Source organism: Ranitomeya variabilis, chromosome 4 (assembly GCF_051348905.1).
Source record: "Ranitomeya variabilis isolate aRanVar5 chromosome 4, aRanVar5.hap1, whole genome shotgun sequence".
Lineage (NCBI taxonomy): Eukaryota > Metazoa > Chordata > Amphibia > Anura > Dendrobatidae > Ranitomeya > Ranitomeya variabilis.
In genome coordinates this window covers 179,672,242-179,694,247 of record NC_135235.1, presented here as the reverse complement: position 1 = coordinate 179,694,247, position 22,006 = coordinate 179,672,242, and the positions used below count along the sequence as shown (strand labels likewise).

The 22,006-nt window shown below is 43.7% G+C and overlaps 1 protein-coding gene across 3 annotated transcripts in view; it reads left to right on the top strand.

The window, feature by feature from the left end:
• Positions 1-22,006, top strand: part of LRMDA (leucine rich melanocyte differentiation associated) — a 2,082,283-nt gene that overhangs the window by 1,311,595 nt on the left and 748,682 nt on the right. For 2 of the 3 annotated variants that reach the window (XM_077259442.1, XM_077259444.1), the window contains exon 6: positions 16,517-16,594. The exons of the other annotated variant lie outside the window; for it this stretch is intronic. In XM_077259442.1, the coding sequence (XP_077115557.1) occupies positions 16,517-16,594 (78 nt within the window). The remainder of the gene's footprint in view (positions 1-16,516; positions 16,595-22,006) is intronic. 3 annotated transcript variants of the gene reach the window in all.

Genomic DNA, 22,006 nt, shown 5'->3' with positions numbered 1-22,006 from the left:
AGTCTTGGAGTCAGGAGTGGGAGGTACGGATTAGTGCAGAGGTTAGTCGAAAGTCATTTGCAGAGCGCAGTGGTCGGTTAGGCCGATAGACAGAAATGAGGGAGGAGATGTAAGGGGGTGCCGCACTGTGCAGAGCTTTGTGGGTGAGAGCAAGCACTTTGAATTGTATCCTGTAGTGAATGGGCAGCCAGTGTAACGACTGGCGAAGAGCGGATGCATCCGAGTAATGATTAGCTAGATGGACAACCCTGGATGCTGCATTAAGGATAGACTGGAGAGGGGAAAGTCGAGTAAGGGGGAGGCCAATTAATAGAGCATTGCAGTAGTCCAGGCAGGAGTGGATCAGGGCGACAGTGAGGGTTTTCGTTGTTTCCATGGTAAGAAAAGGGCGGATTCTAGAGATGTTCTTTAGGTGTAAGCGGCACGAGCGGGCAATAGATTGTATATGGGAGGTGAAGGAGAGATTGGAGTCAAACATAACACCCAGACAGCGCGTCTGCTGCCGGGGCGTTATTATGGTGCCACCCATGGAGAGGGAAATGTCAGATTTAGGGAGGTTAGTAGATGGCGGGAGCAGAAGTAGTCCAGTTTTGGAGAGGTTGAGTTTCAGATAGAGAGCGGACATGATGTTGGAGACTGCAGACAGTCACAAGCGTTCTGTAGTACAGCGGGGGTAAGGTCAGGGGCTGACGTGTATAGTTGTCTGTCATCAGCATAAAGATGGTACTGAAAGCCAAATCTGCTGATGGTCTGTCCAATTGGGGCTGTGTAGAGGGAGAAGAGAAGGGGGCCAAGGACTGAGCCCTGAGGTACCCCGACAGTGAAAGGAAGAGGAGATGAAGTAGAGCCAGAGAACAGATCACTGAAGGAGTGGCCAGAAAGATAGGAGGAGAACCAGGAGAGAGCAGTGTTCTTAATGCCTAGTGACTGGAGCCTAGAGAGTAGGAGAGGGTGGTCAACAGTGTCAAAAGCTGCAGAAAGGTCGAGAAAAATGAGCAGAGCGTGGTCACCATTACATTTTGCTGTCAGAAGGTCATTGGTCACTTTGATGAGTGCAGTTTCTGTCGAATGTAGGGGGCGGAAACCGGACTGTGAAGGGTCTAAGAGGGAGTGAGTGGAGAGGTAACGGGTAAGGCGGGAGTAGGTCAGGTGCTACAAGAGTTTAGAGATGAAGGGGAGATTGGAGACTGGTCTGAAGTTGTTTGTGCAGAATGGGTCGAGGGTGGGTTTCTTTAGTAATGATAGAGTGTTTGAAGGAGGAGGGGAAAATGCCAAAGGAGAGGGAGAGATTAAAGATTGTAGTTAGGTGAGTTGTTACGACTGGAGAGAGAGACTGGAGGAGGTGTGAGGGAATGGGGTCGGTGGTGCATGTAGTCGGACGAGAAGAGGAGAGGAGCTTGGAGACTTCTTCTTCTGTGATGGGATCGATTGTGGAGAGTGAGCCAGGGGAGATGCAGGGAGGGATGGGAGTCACTGCACTTGGTGTCTGGGAGCGGATTTCTTGATGGATATTGTCTATTTTCTCTATAAAGTGGGAGGCCAGGTCATCAGCACAAATGTATGTGATAGGGGCTTGTGCTTTTAGCCTGAGGAGGGAGTGAAAGGTGTCAAAAACTTTCTTGGGGTTGTTGGATAGTGAGGAGATCAGGGTGGTAATGTAGGTCTGTTTGGTGAGGGGAAGGGCAGAGTTATAGGTCCTTAACATAAATTTGAAGTGTATGAAGTCTTCTGGTGTGCGTGTTTCCCTCCATAAGTGTTCAGCACACCTAGAGCATCGCTGGAGAAATCGGGTTTGCGATGTGAGCCAGGGCTGTTTCACTCTGTGTTTGGAGGTTCTGAGGTTGAGGGGAGCTGTTGTGAACTCTGTTTTCAGGCTCCCTCTTGTGGTCACTGGTGGTATGGTGTGACTTTTGCTTTGGGCTCCCCCTGGTGGCTTTGTTTGTTATCCTGCTGGTCTCTGGCTATCAGCTGGTTCGTTATCCTCTGGGAGGTTCCTATATAGCTCTGTTTTACTTCCACTTGTTGCCGGCTGTCGATGTAATCAGTGCTACTCAGATTCCTTCTGACTACCTCGCTCCCAGTCCATCCAGGACAAGCTAAGTTTTGTTTGCTCATTTTTTGATCAGCAGTGTTTATCATGTTCTCTTGTCCAGCTTGCTAATATGTGATTCCCTCGCTTGCTGGATGCTCTAGTGGACTGAGTTTCTCCCCACATACCATTAGTTGGTGCGTGGGTTCTTTAAATCTCAGGATGGATATTTTGTAAGGGTTTTTTATTGATCGCATAGACCCCCTGCTCTATTTTCTGCTTTCTAGTACTAGTGGGCCTCTTTTGCTGAATCTGATTTCATCCCTACGTATGTGCCTTCTTCTTACTTCACCGTTAATATTTGTTGGGGGCTTCTATATCTTTGGGGATTATTTCTCTGGAGGCAAGCGAGGTCTTTCTTTCTCTTTAGGGGTAGCTAGTTCCTCAGGCTGGCTCGAGACGTCTAGGAATTTTTTAGGCACGTTCACCGGCTACCTCTAGTTGTGTTGGATAGGTTCAGATTTGCGATCAGTCCAGTTACCATCTCCCTAGAGCTTCCTTAGTTTATTCACTTGCTGGTCTATTCGTGATCCTCAGCCACTAAGGACCATAACAGTACAGCCGGCCAGTAAAGTGTTAATTGCATGGCAGAAGCAGGAGAAAAGAAGCCTTGAGAAATTTTTTTTTTTTTTGTTGCCGTTAGTGTTGAGCGATACCGTCCGATACTTGAAAGTATCGGTATCGGAAAGTATCGGCCGATACCGGCAAAGTATCAGATCCAATCCGATACCGATACCCGATACCAATACAAGTCAATGGGACTCAAGTATCGGACGGTATCCCTGATGGTTCCCAGGGTCTGAAGGAGAGGAAACTCTCCTTCAGGCCCTGGGATCCATATTAATGTGTAAAAGAAAGAATTAAAATAAAAAATATTGCTATACTCACCTCACCGAGGGAACCGGCAGCGTTGTTTGCTTAAAATTCGCACGTTTACTTCCTTACGTGAAGTCCCGGCTTGTGATTGGTCGCGTGCCGCCCATGTGGCCGCGACGCGACCAATCACAGCAAGCCGTGACGTAATTTCAGGTCCTTCAGGATTTTAAAATTACGTTCTGGCTTGTGATTGGTCGCGTCGCGGTCACATGGGCGACGCGACCAATCACAAGCCGTGACGTCACGGGAGGCTGGACACGCGCGCATTTTAAAATGCGCGCATGTCCAGCCTCCCGTGACGTCACGGCTTGTGATTGGTCGCGTCGCCCATGTGACCGCGACGCGACCAATCACAAGCCAGAACGTAATTTTAAAATCCTGAAGGACCTGAAATTACGTCACGGCTTGCTGTGATTGGTCGCGTCACGGCCACATGGGCGACGCGACCAATCACAAGCCGGGACGTCACGGGAGGCAGGACACGTGCGCATTTTAAAATGCGCGCGTGTCCAGCCTCCCGTGACGTCACGGCTTGTGATTGGTCGCGTCGCCCATGTGACCGCGACGCGACCAATCACAAGCCAGAACGTAATTTTAAAATCCTGAAGGACCTGAAATTACGTCACGGCTTGCTGTGATTGGTCGCGTCGCGGCCACATGGGCGGCACGCGACCAATCACAAGCCGGGACTTCACGTAAGGAAGTAAACGCGCGAATTTTAAGCAAACAACGCTGCCGGTTCCCTCGGTAAGGTCCAGGCTGCGTCGGAGAGGTGAGTATAGCAATATTTTTTATTTTAATTCTCTCTTTTACACATTATTACATTAATGTTGTTTCGATACCGATACCCGATACCACAAAAGTATCGGATCTCGGTATCGGAATTCCGATACCCGCAAGTATCGGCCGATACCCGATACTTGCGGTATCGGAATGCTCAACACTAGTTGCTGTGTGTCTAGCTGCTGTGGCTAGCTTCTCTCCTCCTCTTAATCTTGGTGTGGCTCTGAGTTCAGCTGCTGACATGGATGTCCAGAGCTTGGCTTCCAGTCTGGATCATCCTGCTGCTAGGGTTCAAAGTATTCAGGATTTTGTTGTTCACAGTCCTATGTCAGAGCCTAGAATACCTATTCCGGAGTTGTTTTCTGGAGATAGATCTAGGTTCCTGAATTTTAGGAACAATTGTAAGTTGTTTCTTTCTTTGAAACCTCGTTCCTCTGGTGATGCCGTTCAGCAAGTTAAGATTATCATTTCCTTTTTGCGTGGTGACCCTCAAGATTGGGCCTTCGCATTGGCGCCAGGGGATCCTGCATTGCTTAGTGTAGATGCTTTTTTCTAGCCCTTGGATTGCTCTATGAGGAACCTAATCTTGAGAACCAGGCTGAAAAAAACATTATTGGCCCTCTCGCAGGGGCAAGATGAAGCAGAGGTGTACTGCCAGAAATTTCGGAAATGGTCGGTGCTTACTCAGTGGAATGAGTGTGCCCTGGCTGCAAATTTCAGAGAAGGTCTTTCTGAAGCCATTAAGAATGTCATGGTGGGGTTCCCTACACCTGCAGGTCTGAATGAGTCAATGACTCTGGCCATTCAGATTGATCGGCGTTTGCGGGAGCGCAAACCTGTGCACCATTTGGCGGTGTCTTCTGAACAGACACCTGAATCAATGCAATGTGACAGAATTCTGACCAGAAGTGAACGGCAAAATTATAGACGGCAAAATGGGTTGTGCTTTTACTGTGGTGACTCAGCTCATGTTATCTCAGCATGCTCTAAGCGCAAAAAGAAGGTTGATAAATCTGTCACCATTGGTACTTTACAGCCTAAGTTCATTTTGTCTATTACCCTGATTTGTTCCCTGTCATCTTACCCGATTAATGCTTTTGTAGATTCAGGTGCCGCCCTGAGTCTGATGGATTGGTCATTTGCCAGGCGCTGTGGTTTTGATTTGGAGCCTTTAACATTCCCTATTCCACTAAGGGGAATTGATTCTACACCATTGGCTACGAATAGACCTCAGTACTGGACACAAGTGACCATGTGCATGACTCCTGTTCATCAGGAGGTGATTCGCTTTCTTGTACTGCATAATTTGCATGATGTCGTCGTGTTGGGTCTGCCATGGTTGCAGACTCATAATCCAGTCCTGGATTGGAGGGCTATGTCGGTGTCAAGTTGGGGTTGTCAGGGAATTCATGGTGACGCTCCTGTGGTGTCAATTGCTTCGTCCACTCCTTCTGAAGTCCCTACGTTTTTGTCAGACTACCAGGATGTATTTGAGGAGCCCAAACTCAATTCTCTACCTCCTCATAGGGACTGTGATTGTGCTATAAATTTGATTCCTGGTAGTAAGTTTCCTAAGGGACGACTTTTCAATTTATCTGTGCCGGAGCATGCTGCCATGCATAGTTATATAAAGGAGTCTTTAGAGAAGGGACATATTCGCCCGTCCTCATCCCCTCTTGGTGCAGGATTCTTTTTTGTGGCTAAAAAGGATGGTTCCCTGAGACCCTGTATTGATTATCGCCTTTTGAATAAAATCACGGTCAAATTTCAGTATCCTTTGCCATTGTTAACTGATTTGTTTGCTCGCATTAGGGGGTCTAGTTGGTTCACCAAGATAGATCTTCGTGGTGCGTATAACCTTGTGCGTATAAAACAGGGTGATGAATGGAAAACTGCATTTAATACGCCTGAGGGCCATTTTGAGTACTTGGTGATGCCTTTTGGACTTTCTAATGCTCCTTCAGTCTTTCAGTCCTTTATGCATGACATCTTCCGTGAATATCTGGATAAGTTTATGATTGTGTATCTGGATGATATTCTGTTTTTTTCGGATGATTGGGAGTCTCATGTTAAGCAGGTCAGGATGGTCTTTCAGGTCCTGCGGGACAATGCTTTTTTTGTGAAGGGCTCAAAATGTCTTTTTGGAGTCCAGAAGATTTCTTTTTTGGGTTTCATTTTTTCTCCTTCTACTATTGAGATGGACCCAGTCAAGGTTCAGGCTATTCATGACTGGACGCAGCCTACATCTGTTAAGAGTCTTCAGAAGTTCTTGGGTTTTGCTAATTTTTACCGTCGCTTCATAGCTAATTTTTCTGGCGTTGTTAAGCCTTTGACGGATTTGACCAAGAAGGGTTCTGATGTGACTAATTGGTCTTCTGCGGCTGTGGAGGCCTTTCGGGAGCTGAAGCGTCGGTTTTCTTCGGCTCCGGTCTTATGTCAGCCAGATGTATCACTTCCCTTCCAGGTGGAGGGTGATGCTTCCGAGATTGGAGCGGGGGCTGTTTTGTCGCAGAGAAGCCCCGATGGCTCTGTGATGAAGCCATGTGCTTTCTTTTCAAGAAAGTTTTCACCTGCCGAGCGGAATTATGATGTCGGTAATCGGGAGCTGTTGGCTATGAAGTGGGCATTTGAGGAGTGGCGGCATTGGCTCGAGGGAGCTAAACATCGTGTGGTGGTCTTGACTGATCACAAGAATTTGATTTATCTCGAGTCGGCCAAGCGGCTGAATCCCAGACAGGCTCGTTGGTTGTTGTTTTTCTCTCGTTTTGATTTCATGGTCTCGTACCTGCCGGGTTCGAAGAATGTGAAGGCTGATGCTCTTTCTAGGAGTTTTGTGCCTGACTCTCCTGGAGATTCAGAGCCGGCTGGTATCCTTAGAGAAGGGGTGATTTTGTCTGCCATCTCCCCAGATTTGCGACGTGTGCTGCAAGAGTTTCAGGCGGATAGACCTGACCGCTGTCCACCGGAGAGACTGTTTGTGCAGGATAGATGGACCAACAGAGTCATCTCCGAGGTTCATTCTTCGGTGTTGGCGGGCCATCCTGGAATATTTGGTACCAGAGACTTGGTGGCCAGGTCTTTTTGGTGGCCTTCCTTGTCGCGGGATGTGCGTTCCTTTGTGCAGTCTTGTGGAATTTGTGCTCAGGCTAAGCCTTGCTGTTCTCGTGCCAGTGGTTTGCTGTTACCTTTGCCTGTCCCGAAGAGGCCTTGGACGCACATTTCCATGGATTTTATTTCAGATCTCCCTGTCTCTCAGAGAATGTCTGTCATCTGGGTGGTGTGTGATCGTTTTTCTAAGATGGTCCATTTGGTGCCCTTGCCTAAGTTGCCTTCCTCCTCCGAGTTGGTTCCACTGTTTTTTCAAAATGTGGTTCGTTTGCACGGGATTCCTGAGAACATTGTTTCTGACAGAGGATCCCAGTTTGTGTCTAGATTTTGGCGGACCTTTTGTGCTAAGTTGGGCATTGAATTGTCTTTTTCTTCGGCCTTCCATCCTCAGACGAATGGCCAAACCGAGCGAACTAATCAGACCTTGGAGACTTATTTAAGATGTTTTGTTTCTGCTGACCAGGACGACTGGGTTACTTTTTTGCCGTTGGCCGAGTTTGCCCTTAATAATCGGGCTAGTTCTGCTACTTTGGTTTCTCCTTTTTTTTGTAATTCGGGTTTCATCCTCGTTTTTCCTCGGGTCAGGTGGAGCCTTCTGATTGTCCTGGAGTGGATGTTGTGGTGGATAGGTTGCATCAGATTTGGAATCATGTGGTGGACAATTTGAAGTTGTCACAAGAGAAGGCTCAGCTCTTTGCCAACCGCCGTCGCTGTGTGGGTCCCCGACTTTGCGTTGGGGACTTGGTGTGGTTGTCTTCTCGCTTCGTTCCTATGAAGGTCTCCTCTCCTAAGTTCATGCCTCGGTTTATCGGTCCTTATAAGATTCTGGAAGTCCTTGGCCCTGTGTCATTCCGTCTGGACCTCCCGGCATCATTTGCTATTCATAATGTGCTCCATCGCTCGTTGTTGCGGAGGTATGTGGTACCTGTGGTTCCTCCAGTTGAGCCTCCTGCCCCGGTGCTGGTTGAGGGAGAATTGGAATACGTGGTGGAGAAGATCTTGGATTCTCGTGTTTCTAGACGGAGGCTCCAGTATTTGGTCAAGTGGAAGGGCTATGGTCAGGAGGATAATTCTTGGGTTGTCGCCTCTGATGTTCATGCGGCCGATTTGGTTCGTGCCTTCCATGTGGCTCATCCTGATCGCCCTGGGGGTTTTCATGAGGGTTCGGTGACCCCTCCTTAAGGGGGGGGTACTGTTGTGAACTCTGTTTTCAGGCTCCCTCTTGTGGTCACTGGTGGTATGGTGTGACTTTTGCTTTGGGCTCCCCCTGGTGGCTTTGTTTGTTATCCTGCTGGTCTCTGGCTATCAGCTGGTTCGTTATCCTCTGGGAGGTTCCTATATAGCTCTGTTTTACTTCCACTTGTTGCCGGCTGTCGATGTAATCAGTGCTACTCAGATTCCTTCTGACTACCTCGCTCCCAGTCCATCCAGGACAAGCTAAGTTTTGTTTGCTCATTTTTTGATCAGCAGTGTTTATCATGTTCTCTTGTCCAGCTTGCTAATATGTGATTCCCTCGCTTGCTGGATGCTCTAGTGGACTGAGTTTCTCCCCACACACCATTAGTTGGTGCGTGGGTTCTTGAAATCTCAGGATGGATATTTTGTAAGGGTTTTTTATTGATCGCATAGACCCCTGCTCTATTTTCTGCTTTCTAGTACTAGTGGGCCTCTTTTGCTGAATCTGATTTCATCCCTACGTATGTGCCTTCTTCTTACTTCACCGTTAATATTTGTTGGGGGCTTCTATATCTTTGGGGATTATTTCTCTGGAGGCAAGCGAGGTCTTTCTTTCTCTTTAGGGGTAGCTAGTTCCTCAGGCTGGCTCGAGACGTCTAGGAATTTTTTAGGCACGTTCACCGGCTACCTCTAGTTGTGTTGGATAGGTTCAGATTTGCGATCAGTCCAGTTACCATCTCCCTAGAGCTTCCTTAGTTTATTCACTTGCTGGTCTATTCATGATCCTCAGCCACTAAGGACCATAACAGGGAGCTACTTGGTCAAGGGTGCTTCTAAGAGTGTCATTGAAGTGATGTACAGCCAGATCAGGACAGGAAAAAGAAGAGATTGACAATGATGAGTGTAGGGAGTCTGAAAGTGCGTGAGGATTAATAGCATGTAGATTTCTGAATGTGTGGTAGGTAGGAGTTTGCTGGAGTGAGCGAGGATTTGTGACCATGAAGGAGAAAATGTTGTGGTCAGAGAGGGGAAGCGGTGAGTTATCTAGGTAGGAGATTAAACAGAGCCGGACAAAGACCAGGTCCAGGGTGTTACCGTCTTTGTGTGTTTCAGAGGTTGAGAGCTGTGAGAGGCCTAGAGAAGTGGTTAGTGATAGAAGCTGGGATGCAAATGTGAAAGTGGGGCTGTTAATGGGGATGTTGAAGTCTCCCAGGATAAGGGTTGGGAGTTCTGAGGACATGAAGTGCGGCAGCCAGGCAGAGAAATGGTCCAGGAAGTGGGTGGGTGAGTCTGGGGGCCGGTATATGACCGCTACTCTGAGGGAGAGGGGACGAAAGAGCCTGATGGTGTGAACCTCAAAAGAAGGGAATGAGAGTGATGGAACTGGGGGGATGACCTGGAAAGTGCATTGTGGGGAAATGAGTATGCCGACTCCACCACCATGTCTGTTTGTGGGTCTCAGGGAATGTGAGAAATGGCAGCATGAGAGACAGTGTCAGAATCCTGAATCCAGGTTTCCTTGAGGACCAACAGATTCAGAGAGTTTTCCAGAAAGTAATTGTGTATGAAAGGAAGCTTGTTACATACAGACCGTGGATTCCAAAGGGCACAATTAAAAGAAGGAGATGAAGGAGTGCAATTAATATTAGTAAAATTATTAAGGTTTCTATGTGAGGCAGGGTAGGGGTTGAGGTTGGGGGATAGTGGACCAGGGTTGGGGGAGATGTCCCCTGAAATCAGTAGGAGTAGGAAGATAAAGAGCAAGTAGTTTTTGGAATTGTATGAAGGTTTTTTGTGCAGTGTGTTTGGGCAAGATGGACTGAGGTTTTTCTGGAAGGTGAGAAGTGCATGGGAGCTGTACATGGGAGAGGGAAGGAGAGATGAGCTGATGTATATGAGTTGTGATGGAGGGGGGATTGGACAGTGTATGTGGATTGCAAGGGAGCATAGGAGGATAGGAATAAAGCACATGGATAGAAGGGAGTGCAGAGTGTTGGTTACCTGACTCCTGCCCTGACTAACTGCCATGGAATAACTGCTGTATCACGACGCTTAGCTTCGTGATGCTTAGCTTCTGGGATGCTTGCGTGCACCCCCACATGCCTATAAAAACTCTCATGGTGCTAGCAGGGATCTCACAGAGGGCATGGCATTTCAGCTCAGCTGGGAACGCAGTCTCAGTGACTGGACGTAAACTTTATACCTCTGATCACAGCTGAGTGCTCATGCTGAGTGCTGTCTTTTGACAGCGTTGGAACCGTGGCTGTCTTACCGGTGGGAATAATTTCACCACCAATCAAAAGCGGTGTTTGCCATGCTGTCATGCACATGACAGCATGGCAAACACTGGATGTTTGGGCCCCACATTCAAGTGAATGGGGTCCGGGTACTGTCCTGGTACCTGAACCCAAACTTTTTGTAACTGTTCAGCTGAACCCTCCAGACCCGAACATCCAGGTGTCCGCCAATCTCTACTTATGAATGAATTCCTTTTTTGTTTTACAGGTTAGTAATTTTACACACTAGAAACCTTTACTGAAAGCAACTTTGAACTCCAGTTTTCTGTGGAGCTCCTTAATCTAGGGACTTGATCTCTCTATTCTTATAACTATTAACATAGTTTCTTATAATTGGGTACAATTGCACATTATCACGTAAAAGAGGATGTGGCTTTGGACAGAGCAGCATAAGATGCAGCTTTTGATTTTTTTCTTCCTGCTTTTTTAAATTCTGTTATTTTATATTCCTGCTTCTGAAGAATTAGTGGATTTTTCCAAATTTTCTTTGCATTTGGCTTCAAGTATATTGTCACCACCTCGCAGTACTATTTACCTACCTACATATATTTGGCAGACAAATAAAGCTTGGAAAAAACATTCTTACCCAGATCACTTGTTCATCAACAAACAACACACTGAAGGCTAGGTTCACATTAGCGTTTCAGTCCACAGCGTGGTGCTGTGGACTTCTTTCCTTAGCTCCACCTACTTCCGCATGCGTCCTGCGTACCTGTCTTTAACATTGTGTACGCAGGGACATGCGTTGTATGCGGATGCGTCCACTTACATCGTTTTGACGTGCCTGCCGAACGCAAGAAAATGCAACATGTTGCGTTCAGATGGCACTTCAAAATGACGCATGCAGATGCATCCACATACAAAGAATGAGTACACAATGTAAAGATAGGTACGCAGGACACATGTGGATGTAGGCGGAGCTTAAGAAAAGAAGTCCGCAGCACCACGCTGCAGAGTGAAATGCTAACGTGAACCCGGCCTTACATCCTTAACCCTGCTGTTGTCTTCGGTCAAAAACGACCGACTTTGAACTTTAATAATTTTAAAAAATTCAAGATGCGGTTCTGAAACTTGTGGTTGATTGACTTTTCCTCATTTGAGGGGTTCTTACTATGCGTATTTTTATATATATTTTTATATGTTTACTTTTTGCTCCACAATTTTTTATACACTTGTATTCTTCGGTCAAAAATGACCGATAGCCTTTTATAGTGATCTCCAGCCATTTTATCAGTAAAATAAAGGAGCTATAATCTCATTTTGGACTATATATTACATCTACTACTATTTATCAATTTATTTAGGTCCTTTTGGTCCATGCAGATTTACACATACATTTATTGATATTAGTTATAGCTTACAGTTGGATGAATCATCATTATTTTTGTATTGCAAATGTGCAATATGCATAAATATTCCAATAAAGCCATGTTAAATGTTTTGACAAAAAAAAATAAAATAAGTTTTTCTTTCCATTTTTCATTTGTTTATAAACAACAAGGTTCACATACAATATAATACTGCAAAAAATATTCAATTAAAACACTTAAATTAGCTAAAAATCAAGACTTTATTAGGTCCGGTCAAAAATGACCGGAAGATAACAAGTGTATAGTGGTAACCAGGAGAATAGCAGGGTTAATGATAACCACTTGGATTCCTTGAAAACTGTGCTTTGTGACTTAAATTTATTATTCCATTTTTGCTTTTCCAAGCCTCAAATCAGATGGTCTTAGATTTTTCTTCTCACGATGCTTCTGACTTTACCCTTTCATGACTTCTGTTAACATGTTATTATTATTTTTCTACTCCCTAATCAACTTCCTGCTGGCTAATTCCCATAGCTTTAATAGTTAGGAAGAAGAAAGTAATTAACTTGGGAACAATTTTTAACATAATTTTTGTTGAGTTCGATTTTTCTGCTGATTTAGACTAACATAGGCATTCTTATTTTAAAAACTGTGGTTAGGTTTATTTTATCACATCAGTTTTTCACTACAGCTCATCTTAATGTGATTATTCTAGGCTGGATCAAGGATAGCACTAGCAACACACTTATTTAATTTATTTCATATCATGTCTTTTCGTAAGTGCCTAAACAGCCCTGATTTCTTTTGCTATATGTGTGGCAGTTTCATCATTCCCAGTCACAGGACAAACATCAGCACACTTGTCAAGCAAGCCTATTTTGTATAATTCAAAGTAAAACTTTGTGATGAAGATAAGTCTTACGCCCCTCACAAGGTGTGCAAGCAGTGTATCTAGAGTTTATGGATGTGAACGAAGTGAACGTGATGAGATGCCATTTGGTATACCTATAATTGGCTGAGACCCAAGAGATTATTCCAATGACTGTTACTTTTGTGAAGTGAAAACTTCTGGATATAACAAGAAACATCAATGTAAAAGAGGGTATTGTAGTTTACCATCAGCTATATATCCAGTGCCTCATTCATCTGAAATAGCAGTGCCAGTTTTCCTTGAACTACCCTCTTTTCAAGAACAGCATTATCATTATTATTATTATTATTATTTATTTATATAGCACCATTAATTCCATGGTGCTGTACATAAGAAGGGGTTACATCAAAATACAAATATCACTTACAGTAAACAAAACTAACAAAGACAAACTGGTACAGAGGGAAGAGGACCCTGCCCTTGTGGGCTTACATTCTACAGGATTATGTGGAAGGAGACAGTAGGTCGAGGGTTGCAGTAGCTCCAATGGTGTTGAGGAGGCCGTGTGGTCTTTACAGGCTGTAAGCTTCTTTGAAGAGATGGGTTTTCAGGTTTCTTTTGAAGGATCCAAAAGTAGTGGATAACCGGATGTGTTGGGGCACTGAATTCCAGAGGATGGGTGATATTCGGGAGAAGTCTTGGATGCAATTGGGTGAGGAGCGAATAAGTGTGGAGGAGAGGAGGAGGTCTTGGGAGGACCAGAGATTACGTGAGGGAAGATATTGAGAGATTAGTGTGGAAATATACGGAGGAGAAAGATTATGGATGGCTTTGTAGGTCAGTGTTAGTAATTTAAACTGGATACGCTGAGAAATTGGGAGCCAGTGAAGGGATTTGCAAAGAGGGGAAGCAGGAGTGTAGCGAGGAGAGAGATTAATTAGTCGGGCAGCAGAGTTAAGGATGGACTGGAGGGGTGCGAGAGTGTTAGAAGGTAGGCCACAGAGGAGTATGTTGCAGTAGTCGAGGCGGGAGATGATTAGGGCATGCACAAGCATTTTGGTAGAGTGTGGGTTGAGGAAAGGAAGGATTCTGGAAATATTTTTGAGCTGGAGGCGACAAGAGGTGGCGAGAGCTTGGATGTGCGGTTTGAAGGACAGGGCAGAGTCAAGGGTTACTTCGAGGCAGCGGATTTTGGGGACAGGGGAAAGTGTGATTTCATTTATTTTGATAGATAGATCAGGTAGGGAAGATATGCGAGAAAGATAATTAGTTCAGATTTGTCCACATTGAGCTTGAGGAAGCGAGAGGAGAAGGAGGATATGGCTGATAGACACTCTGGGATTCTGCAGATCAGAGAGGTGACATCTGGGCCAGAGAGGTAGATCTGAGTGTCATCGGCATATAGATGATACTGGAAGCCATAGGACCTTATGAGTTGTCCAAGGCCAAGTGTATATATTGAGAAGAGTAAGGGTCCTAGGACAGAGCCTTGAGGGACACAAACAGAGAGGGGGCGAGATGAAGAGGTAGTATGGGAGAAGGAAACGCTAAATGTGCGGTTGGCAAGGTATGAGGAGATCCAAGATAGGGCAATGTCTTTGACCCCAAAGGAAGAGAGGATCTGTAGTAGGAGGCAGTGGTCAACTGTGTCGAAGGCAGAGGACAGGTCTAGGAGGAGGAGTATAGAGAATTGTCTGTTAGCTTTGGCTGTAAGTAAGGGTACTGTCACACCGTGCAATTTTCGTCGCTACGACGCACGATCCGTGACGTCGCAGCGTCGTATGAGTATCGCTCCAGCGTCGTAGACTGCGGTCACACTTTGCAATCACGGCGCTGGAGCGATGCCGATGTTCGCTGGTAACCATCTGATGTCTGTCAGGTCCCTTGCAGTCTGCTTCCCGCTCTGACTGAGTGCAGCCGTACAGTGAGAGCAGAGCGCAGTGGTGACGTCACCGCAGTGATCTGCTCTCACTTTCCGGCCGGCGCTCACAGTCAGAGCGGGAAGCAGACTGCAAGGGACCTGACAGACATCAGATGGTGAGTATGTACGGTTTTTTTTTTTTTACTTTTACGCTGGTAACCAAGGTAAACATCGGGTTACTAAGCGCGGCCCTGCGCTTAGTAACCCGATGTTTACCCTGGTTACCAGCGAACGCATCGCTGGATCGCTGTCACACACAACGATCCAGCGATGACAGCGGGAGATCCAGCGATGAAAGAAAGTTTCAAACGATCTGCTACGACGTACGATTCTCTGCTGCGTGTCAGACACTGCGATATCGTAACGATATCGCTAGAACGTCACGAATCGTACCGTCGTAGCGATCAAAATTGCACTGTGTGACAGTACCCTAAGTCATTAGTAATTTTGGTCAGGGCAGTCTCAGTGGAATGGTGGGGATGGAAGCCAGGTTGTAGGTTGTCGAAGAGAGAGTTAGATGCAAAGTGAGAGGAAAGTTCAGCATGGACGTGCTGCTCAAGGAGTTTGGATGCAAATGGGAGCAAAGATATGGACATGATATACAAGATATATCATGAACAACAAAGTGACAGCAATGTTTAAGATATTTAAATTGAAGATGTCACAGTTCATAAGAGATTTGACCAGCATAAGTTGAACGATTTGGGACTATCAAAAAAGGCTTCAGAACTCCTACCATCAAGACTGCATGATAAAACTTTCTTGAAAAAGGAGTAAAGGTATCCTACTTTCGATCCAGATAAAGTTCATTTCTGCAATACTTTAAAAGTGACAGTGGTTTTGTGTATTCCCATAATATACATGGCTTATTTATTGGTCAGTAACATGGATACATGAAGCACTTGTTTTGTGTGCATATGAGACAGCAGAGTTCATGTGAAGTATTGGTTGAAGAGGAACTTCAGGATCTGACCTCAAACCTGGTGATCTAAACATTCTACATGAGCCACTTGTTGAGAGAAATAATATTACATTCCCACCTCTATGGTTGAAGAGGAACTGACCTTCAAGATCTGACCTCAAACCTGGTGATCCAAACATTCTATATGAGCCACTTGTTGAAAGAAAGAATTTTACATTCCCACCTCTACACATGAAACTGGGGCTCATGAAGCAATTCGTTAAAGCTTTGCCCACTGAAGGAGAATGTTTAAAGTACCTCATGTTGGCATTTCCTAGTCTGTAATGTGAAAAAATATAGGCTGGTGTTTGATGATCCACAGATTCGGCAGCTCATCAAAGATGAACATTTCATCTGGACAATGTCAGAACTCCAAAAGAAAGCTTGGTTATTTTTCAAAGACCTTGTCCAGGACTCTCTAGGAAATATACAAGCATACAATTAAACTGAAATTGTCAAGAAACTTTTGGAGATCTACAAAATGTTTGGTTGCAACATGCAAATTACCTCTTCGGAGAGTAAGAGGACTTGAACTCTATAGTGCCACCTGTTTGAAGCAGCATGTTGGTTGCAACATGAGTATCAAGGTGCATTTGCTGCATAACTATTTGCTAATGTCCCGGAAAACCTTTGTGCAGTCAATGATAAGCAAGGTGTATAATTCCAGCTAGGTTTGAAAGTCATGGAGGGACGGTATCAGGGTAGATGAAATATACATATGATGGCTGACTATTGTTGGAGCATCAGGTGAGATTGTCCACAGCTTGAACTCTCCAGGAAAAGCTCTAAGCGTAAATTTTTACCTTAACTGCTACTTAACTTTTCTACTCGCACACAATTTGACTTACAGTGACAATATATCCTTTGCATGAACTAAATATCTTTAAATAAACATTATATCCATGTTATTTTTGCATTATTTTCCATTGTAGGTAGATATTTTTATAGTTTGGAGACAAAGGGAGGGTATTTTGTAGCTTAAAAAAGTTGTGATAGAAAAAAACCTGGGGACGCTTTTGGATTCAGAAGCCTAAAGTTGGTCAAAAGCAAGTGTCAGATCTAACTCAATGAAAATTGTGTTCCCTGGTTTAATTTATGCAATTATGAATTTTCCTTATTAACAGTCTCAAGCTTTGTTAAAAGAAGAAAAAACTGTGGGAGGAGGTTTGGCCTTTGGACCAGCAAGATTAGGAAGAGAGCCTGTAAGTCAAGATTTACTTTTACAAATTTGTGGTCCTTGAAATAATAGAAATTGAAATCGATTTAGCAGTGCCTTATTTGTCACATGGTTCTTTCTTAGCTTAAAGAGGACATTTCATCATTTTCTATGTTCACACCATGATAAAATGGCTGAAAGCCTGAATAGAACTTCATTTATTTTATTTATCATTTCTTTTCCTGAGATATTAGCTTGTAAAGTTTATATGCCAATTTCCATTATAACCAAGTGGGCTTTAGCAAAGATACTTCTCTGGGGACAGTTCCTTTTTTCCCTGCATGACTTTGCTCAATCATAAGTAAGTAGCTACACACAGGGACCAAAAAGAAAACAACCCAAGAGACGCTGAGAACAGGATTTTTCAGTGTGGTATGGTAAGATTGGTATGTCTAACCAGAATATAGTGACATTGTTGCCGGAAACTAATGTGATTACAAGTGGCTGGAGGAGGGCAGAGCTCTGTGTTATGATATACCCTGAAGATATGACACTTTTATACAATGTAAAGTAGTCAGTGTACAGCTTGTATAACCGTGTATATAGCTCAACACACAGACATTAATGTCTAAACCGCTGGAAACAAAAGTAAGTACACCCCTAAGTGAAAATGACCATATTGTGACAAAACTGTCAATATTTTGAGTGGTCACCATTATTTTCAAGCACTGCCTTAACTCTCTTAGGCATGGAGTTCACTAGAATTCTCTTCCACTCCTCCATGACGACATCATGGAGCTGGTGCATGTTAGAGACCTTCCACTCCTCCACCTCTTTCATTTGAGGACACCCCACAGATGCTCAATAGGATTTAGGCCTAGAGACATGCTTGGCCAGTCCAGCACCTTTACCCTCAGTCTCTTTAGCAAAGCAGTGGTCATCTTGGAGGTGCTTTTGGAGTTATTATCATGCAGGAATAGTGCCCTGTAGCCCTGTTTCCAAATGGAGAGGATCATGTTCTGCTTCAGAATGTCACAGTACATGTTGGCATTCATGATTCCCTCAATGAACTGTGGCTCCTCACAGCTGGCAGCACTCACCCAAAAGAGGCTTCCTTCTGGGGCGAGACAGCCTTGCAGACCTGGTTGATGTAGTATGCAGCTTATGGTCTGAGCACTGACAGGCTGACCCCCCATCCTTTTAACCTCTGCAGCAATGCTAGCAGCACTCAAACGTCTATTTTGAAAAGAAAACCTCTAGATATGACTCAGCACGTGCACTCAACTTCTGTGGTCAACCATGGAGAGGACAGTTCTGAGTGGGACCTCAGAGAGTGTCATATCAGTAAAAACAAATTTACCACACTTGCTAGCTATTCACACCTGTGACATTGTAACACTAATGAGTCACATGACACAAAGGATGGAAAATTTCTAATTTGGCACAATTTGGCCATTTTCACTTTTATTGCCAGCGGTTTAAACATTAATGGCTGTGTGCTGAGTTATTTAGAGAGCACACCAAATTTACATTGATACACTGTACAAGCTGTACATTGACTACATTGTATCAAATATCATATCTTCAGTGTTGTCCCATGAAAAAATATAATAAAATATTTACAATAAGGTGTGAGGTGTACTCACTTTTGTGACATACTGTACATGTTTTTTCCTAATTGCTGGCAATTTTAATTAATGCGGTTGTTAAATTGAGGTTGTAACCTTACTGATTCCCAAGCCAACATGGTAGCCAGTGAGTAGAGAAAACACACCGTTGCATGATTTATCAATGATAATAAACAGATATGTAAGTGCACTTACAAGAAGCCACAATTCTGACATTCTTGCTAACATATAACCACAGAATAAAGTGGTTGTTATTTAGCAAGTAGAGTATGGTGCCACAAATATTTGTACTTCTGCCGAACACAGGAAGATAATCATTATGTAAAGCTATGTCTTTAGCCCGGGTCAGCCACTGATGGAAGGGTAGGTTATAATGAGATGTTTTGTTTTGCTTTCGCGTTGATTTCTGTTGGTACGTTTTCCAACAGCAGGCAGGGGGCCATCAATACGGTGGAAAATACACCACAATTAGTGCTTGCTCTCATGTTAATTTCTGTACGGATCCCTGTAATTGTCACTAATGGCAATTAGACAGCAAAAGGCTGCTAAGACATTTTCATTGTTCCCCTGTGCTTTGTTGAGACAAGACAGCATGTTTTAACACTTTCCTTTCTGCACCCATTTGTAATGCAGTGGATATAGTTAATTACCATTATGGTATTTTGTGTAAATTAACTGGTTATATTGGATTTGGGCCCAGCATTATTGCGTTAATATGGTATTCTGCAGATAAGCTGTGAAATACCTAAGAAACATGTCATAAATGACTACCTGGGGCCTTATGACCCCATTAATCATGAGGCCTATAGAAACCATTAATGGTAAGTGGTTAGACATGCACTTTCATTTTCCATTGGAATGGTGCTATGGAAGACTTCTACTGAGACTATGTAGGTTTCTGTAACCTGTTAATGTCAGTAGCATGCATGCTTGGCCAGTTTCGGATCATAGGTGATACAGGCATGTTGTCAGGAACTTTTGGTGAGCCTAGTCATAAGATTTATGTGATGTCATATTTGAACCACTTCTTCAAAATCAAAGCTAACACCAAGCGGATGTTCAGGTTCATTAATACACCATGCCAGGGCTGTCAGTCATTGCTAGAGTATTGCAAAGTACTTTGAAGCAGCTGGGCTTCTGGTGCCTGGGGCAAAATCTTTAACAAGTTCCACCATGTGCCGTATGCCAGAGAATACTGGCAGTCCTATGCAAGACTATGATACCTCTCCACCCACTACTGGACCACCTTGGTTTTGAGGTATATGCATAATGCTTCTCGCTTTGCTGGTCTTGTTTTAAAGCTAAAGTTAAGGCAGTAACAATAAACCTGCCCCCCTGTTTTATATATGTTTCAGTTTACTTACAAGTGATCGTGTGAGACAACAAAGGAGATAGGAAAATTACCATAAATTTACAGGACTAAACATATATCATTTCGCTATTGTTCTTCCTATGTCGTAATGAACCACTTCTTCTATTTTTATATTCATATACCACAATCCTTGTTTGCATTTACTAAACTTGAGACCTTTTGTTTATTTTCTCAAAAGAAATTATTTGGATTAAATGTAAATTTTCACTTGTGCACGTATTTTACTAATTGAAGGTTGATGGAGATAGTACCTTTACAGCAAATAGGTCAGGGAAGCCATGTACTACTGCTGACTTTGCTAGAAGGTATTTCCTTGCCGTACAGAGTGAAGTGATGAGTCTACAAAGAATAAGTCACTGATTGACAGCTCTGCGCCCCTACAATGTCAGAAGCTACTGAGCTATGTTATTTCCACACATCGACTTTAATTTTCACCCATTGCTTAAGTACCCCTCTGATTGAACATAGTTACATCTGTTATTAGGACAGGATGGCCTGTCGGAATGATTGAGTCATTCACCTGTGCTCAAGTGAGGATATTCATAAAACTTGCAATAAAGTCTGGAGTTAAAAAATCAAAGCTACAGAATGAATTACTGAGCTTTCCAGCTGTGTCTCTATGTGCAGTGGATTGTTGAGTTCTCCAGATGGCCGGTGGCTGGCTCACAATGAATAATGCTCCAAGTGGGGAACAAGTCACCATCTTATTTACTGGCCCTGATCTGAAAACTCTTAAAATCTGATTATACAGGGGGGTTTTTAACAACTTTTATCCCAGGTCACTAGACAAGTCTGGTGTGTTCAGTGTATAATTACAAGTACAGCTAGTAACAGAAACGGGAAAAAAGCAAGAAGACTTTCTATCAATAAAAGTAAAACCGGAGAACTTAAGTCTCCATTACACTAGCATTTAGTAGAAAGGTGCTGCTAACGTGTATGTATCAGATGTATCCATTGGATTACATAGGGTGAATTTACACTCAGCAGATTTGTTGTACAGTTTTCCATACAGCTAAATGAGTTATTTCTGCAGAAATCATATGGTTTTCTGCTAGACTTATTTATAGTAATAGGTCAGTCAAAGAATTTTGCAACAAATTAACCATGTATGAATTCCCTCTTCTTTTAGTTTTAACACCATTTAACGGTGTAAATGCAAATATACAAACAAATATATACAGACAAATACGAACAAAAGGGTTCTACAGGCTACAATATTGATAACCTATCGTTAGATCATCCATATCAGATCGGTAGGTGCCTGGCACCTGCACTTGTCAGCTGTTTCAGAATGTTCTCAGAGCCGGGAAACACAGCTTTGTTCACTGCATAGTGGCCATTTTTAGGTACTGCAAGCTCAGCTTAGTAACATGAGTAGTAGCTGAGCAGCAGCACCTAAGAACGTCCATCACACCATAGATGGAGCTGTGCAATTAACAGCTGTGTGCGCTGTGTTTCTCTGGCTACTACAACCTCTGGCAAAAATTATGGAATCACCGGCCTTGGAGGATGTTCATTCAGTTGTTTAATTTTGTAGAAAAAAAAGCGAATTACAGACATGGCACAAAACTAAAGTCATTTCAAATGGCAACTTTCTGGCTTTAAGAAACACTAAAGAAATCAAGAACAAAAATGTGGTAGTCAGTAATGGTTACTTTTTTTAACCAAGCATAGGGGAAAATTATGGAATCACTCAATTCTGAGGAAAATATTATGGAATCATGAAAAACTATCAAACAAAAACCACTCCAGCACATCACTAGTATTTTGTTGCACCACCTCTGGCTTTTATAACAGCTTGCAGTCTCTGAGGCATGGACTTAATGAGTGTCAAACAGTACTCTTCATCAATCTGGCTCCAACTTTCTCTGATTGCTGTTGCCAGATCAGCTTTGCAGGTTGGAGCCTTGTCATGGATCATTTTCTTCAACTTCCACCAAAGATTTTCAGTTGGATTGAGATCCGGACTATTTGCAGGCCATGACATTGACCTTCTGTGTCTTTTTTCAAGGAATGTTTTCACAATTTTTGCTCTATGGCAGGATGCATTATCATCTTGAAAAATTATTTCATCATCCCCAAACATCCTTTCAATTGATGGGATAAGAAAAGTGTCCAAAATATCAACATAAACTTGTGCATTTATTGAAGATGTAATGACAGCCATCTCCCCAGTGCCTTTACCTGACATTCAGCCCCATATAATCAATGACTGTGGAAATTTGCATGTTCTCCTCAGGCAGTCATCTTTATAAATCTCATTGGAACGGCACCAAACAAAGGTTCCAGCATCATCACCTTGCCCAATGCAGATTCGCGATTCATCACTGAATATGACTTTCATCCAGTCATCCACAGTCCGCAATTGCTTTTCCTTAGCCCATTGTAACCTTGTTTTTTTCTGTTTAGGTGTTAATGATGGCTTTCGTTTAGCTTTTCTGTATGTAAATCCCATTTC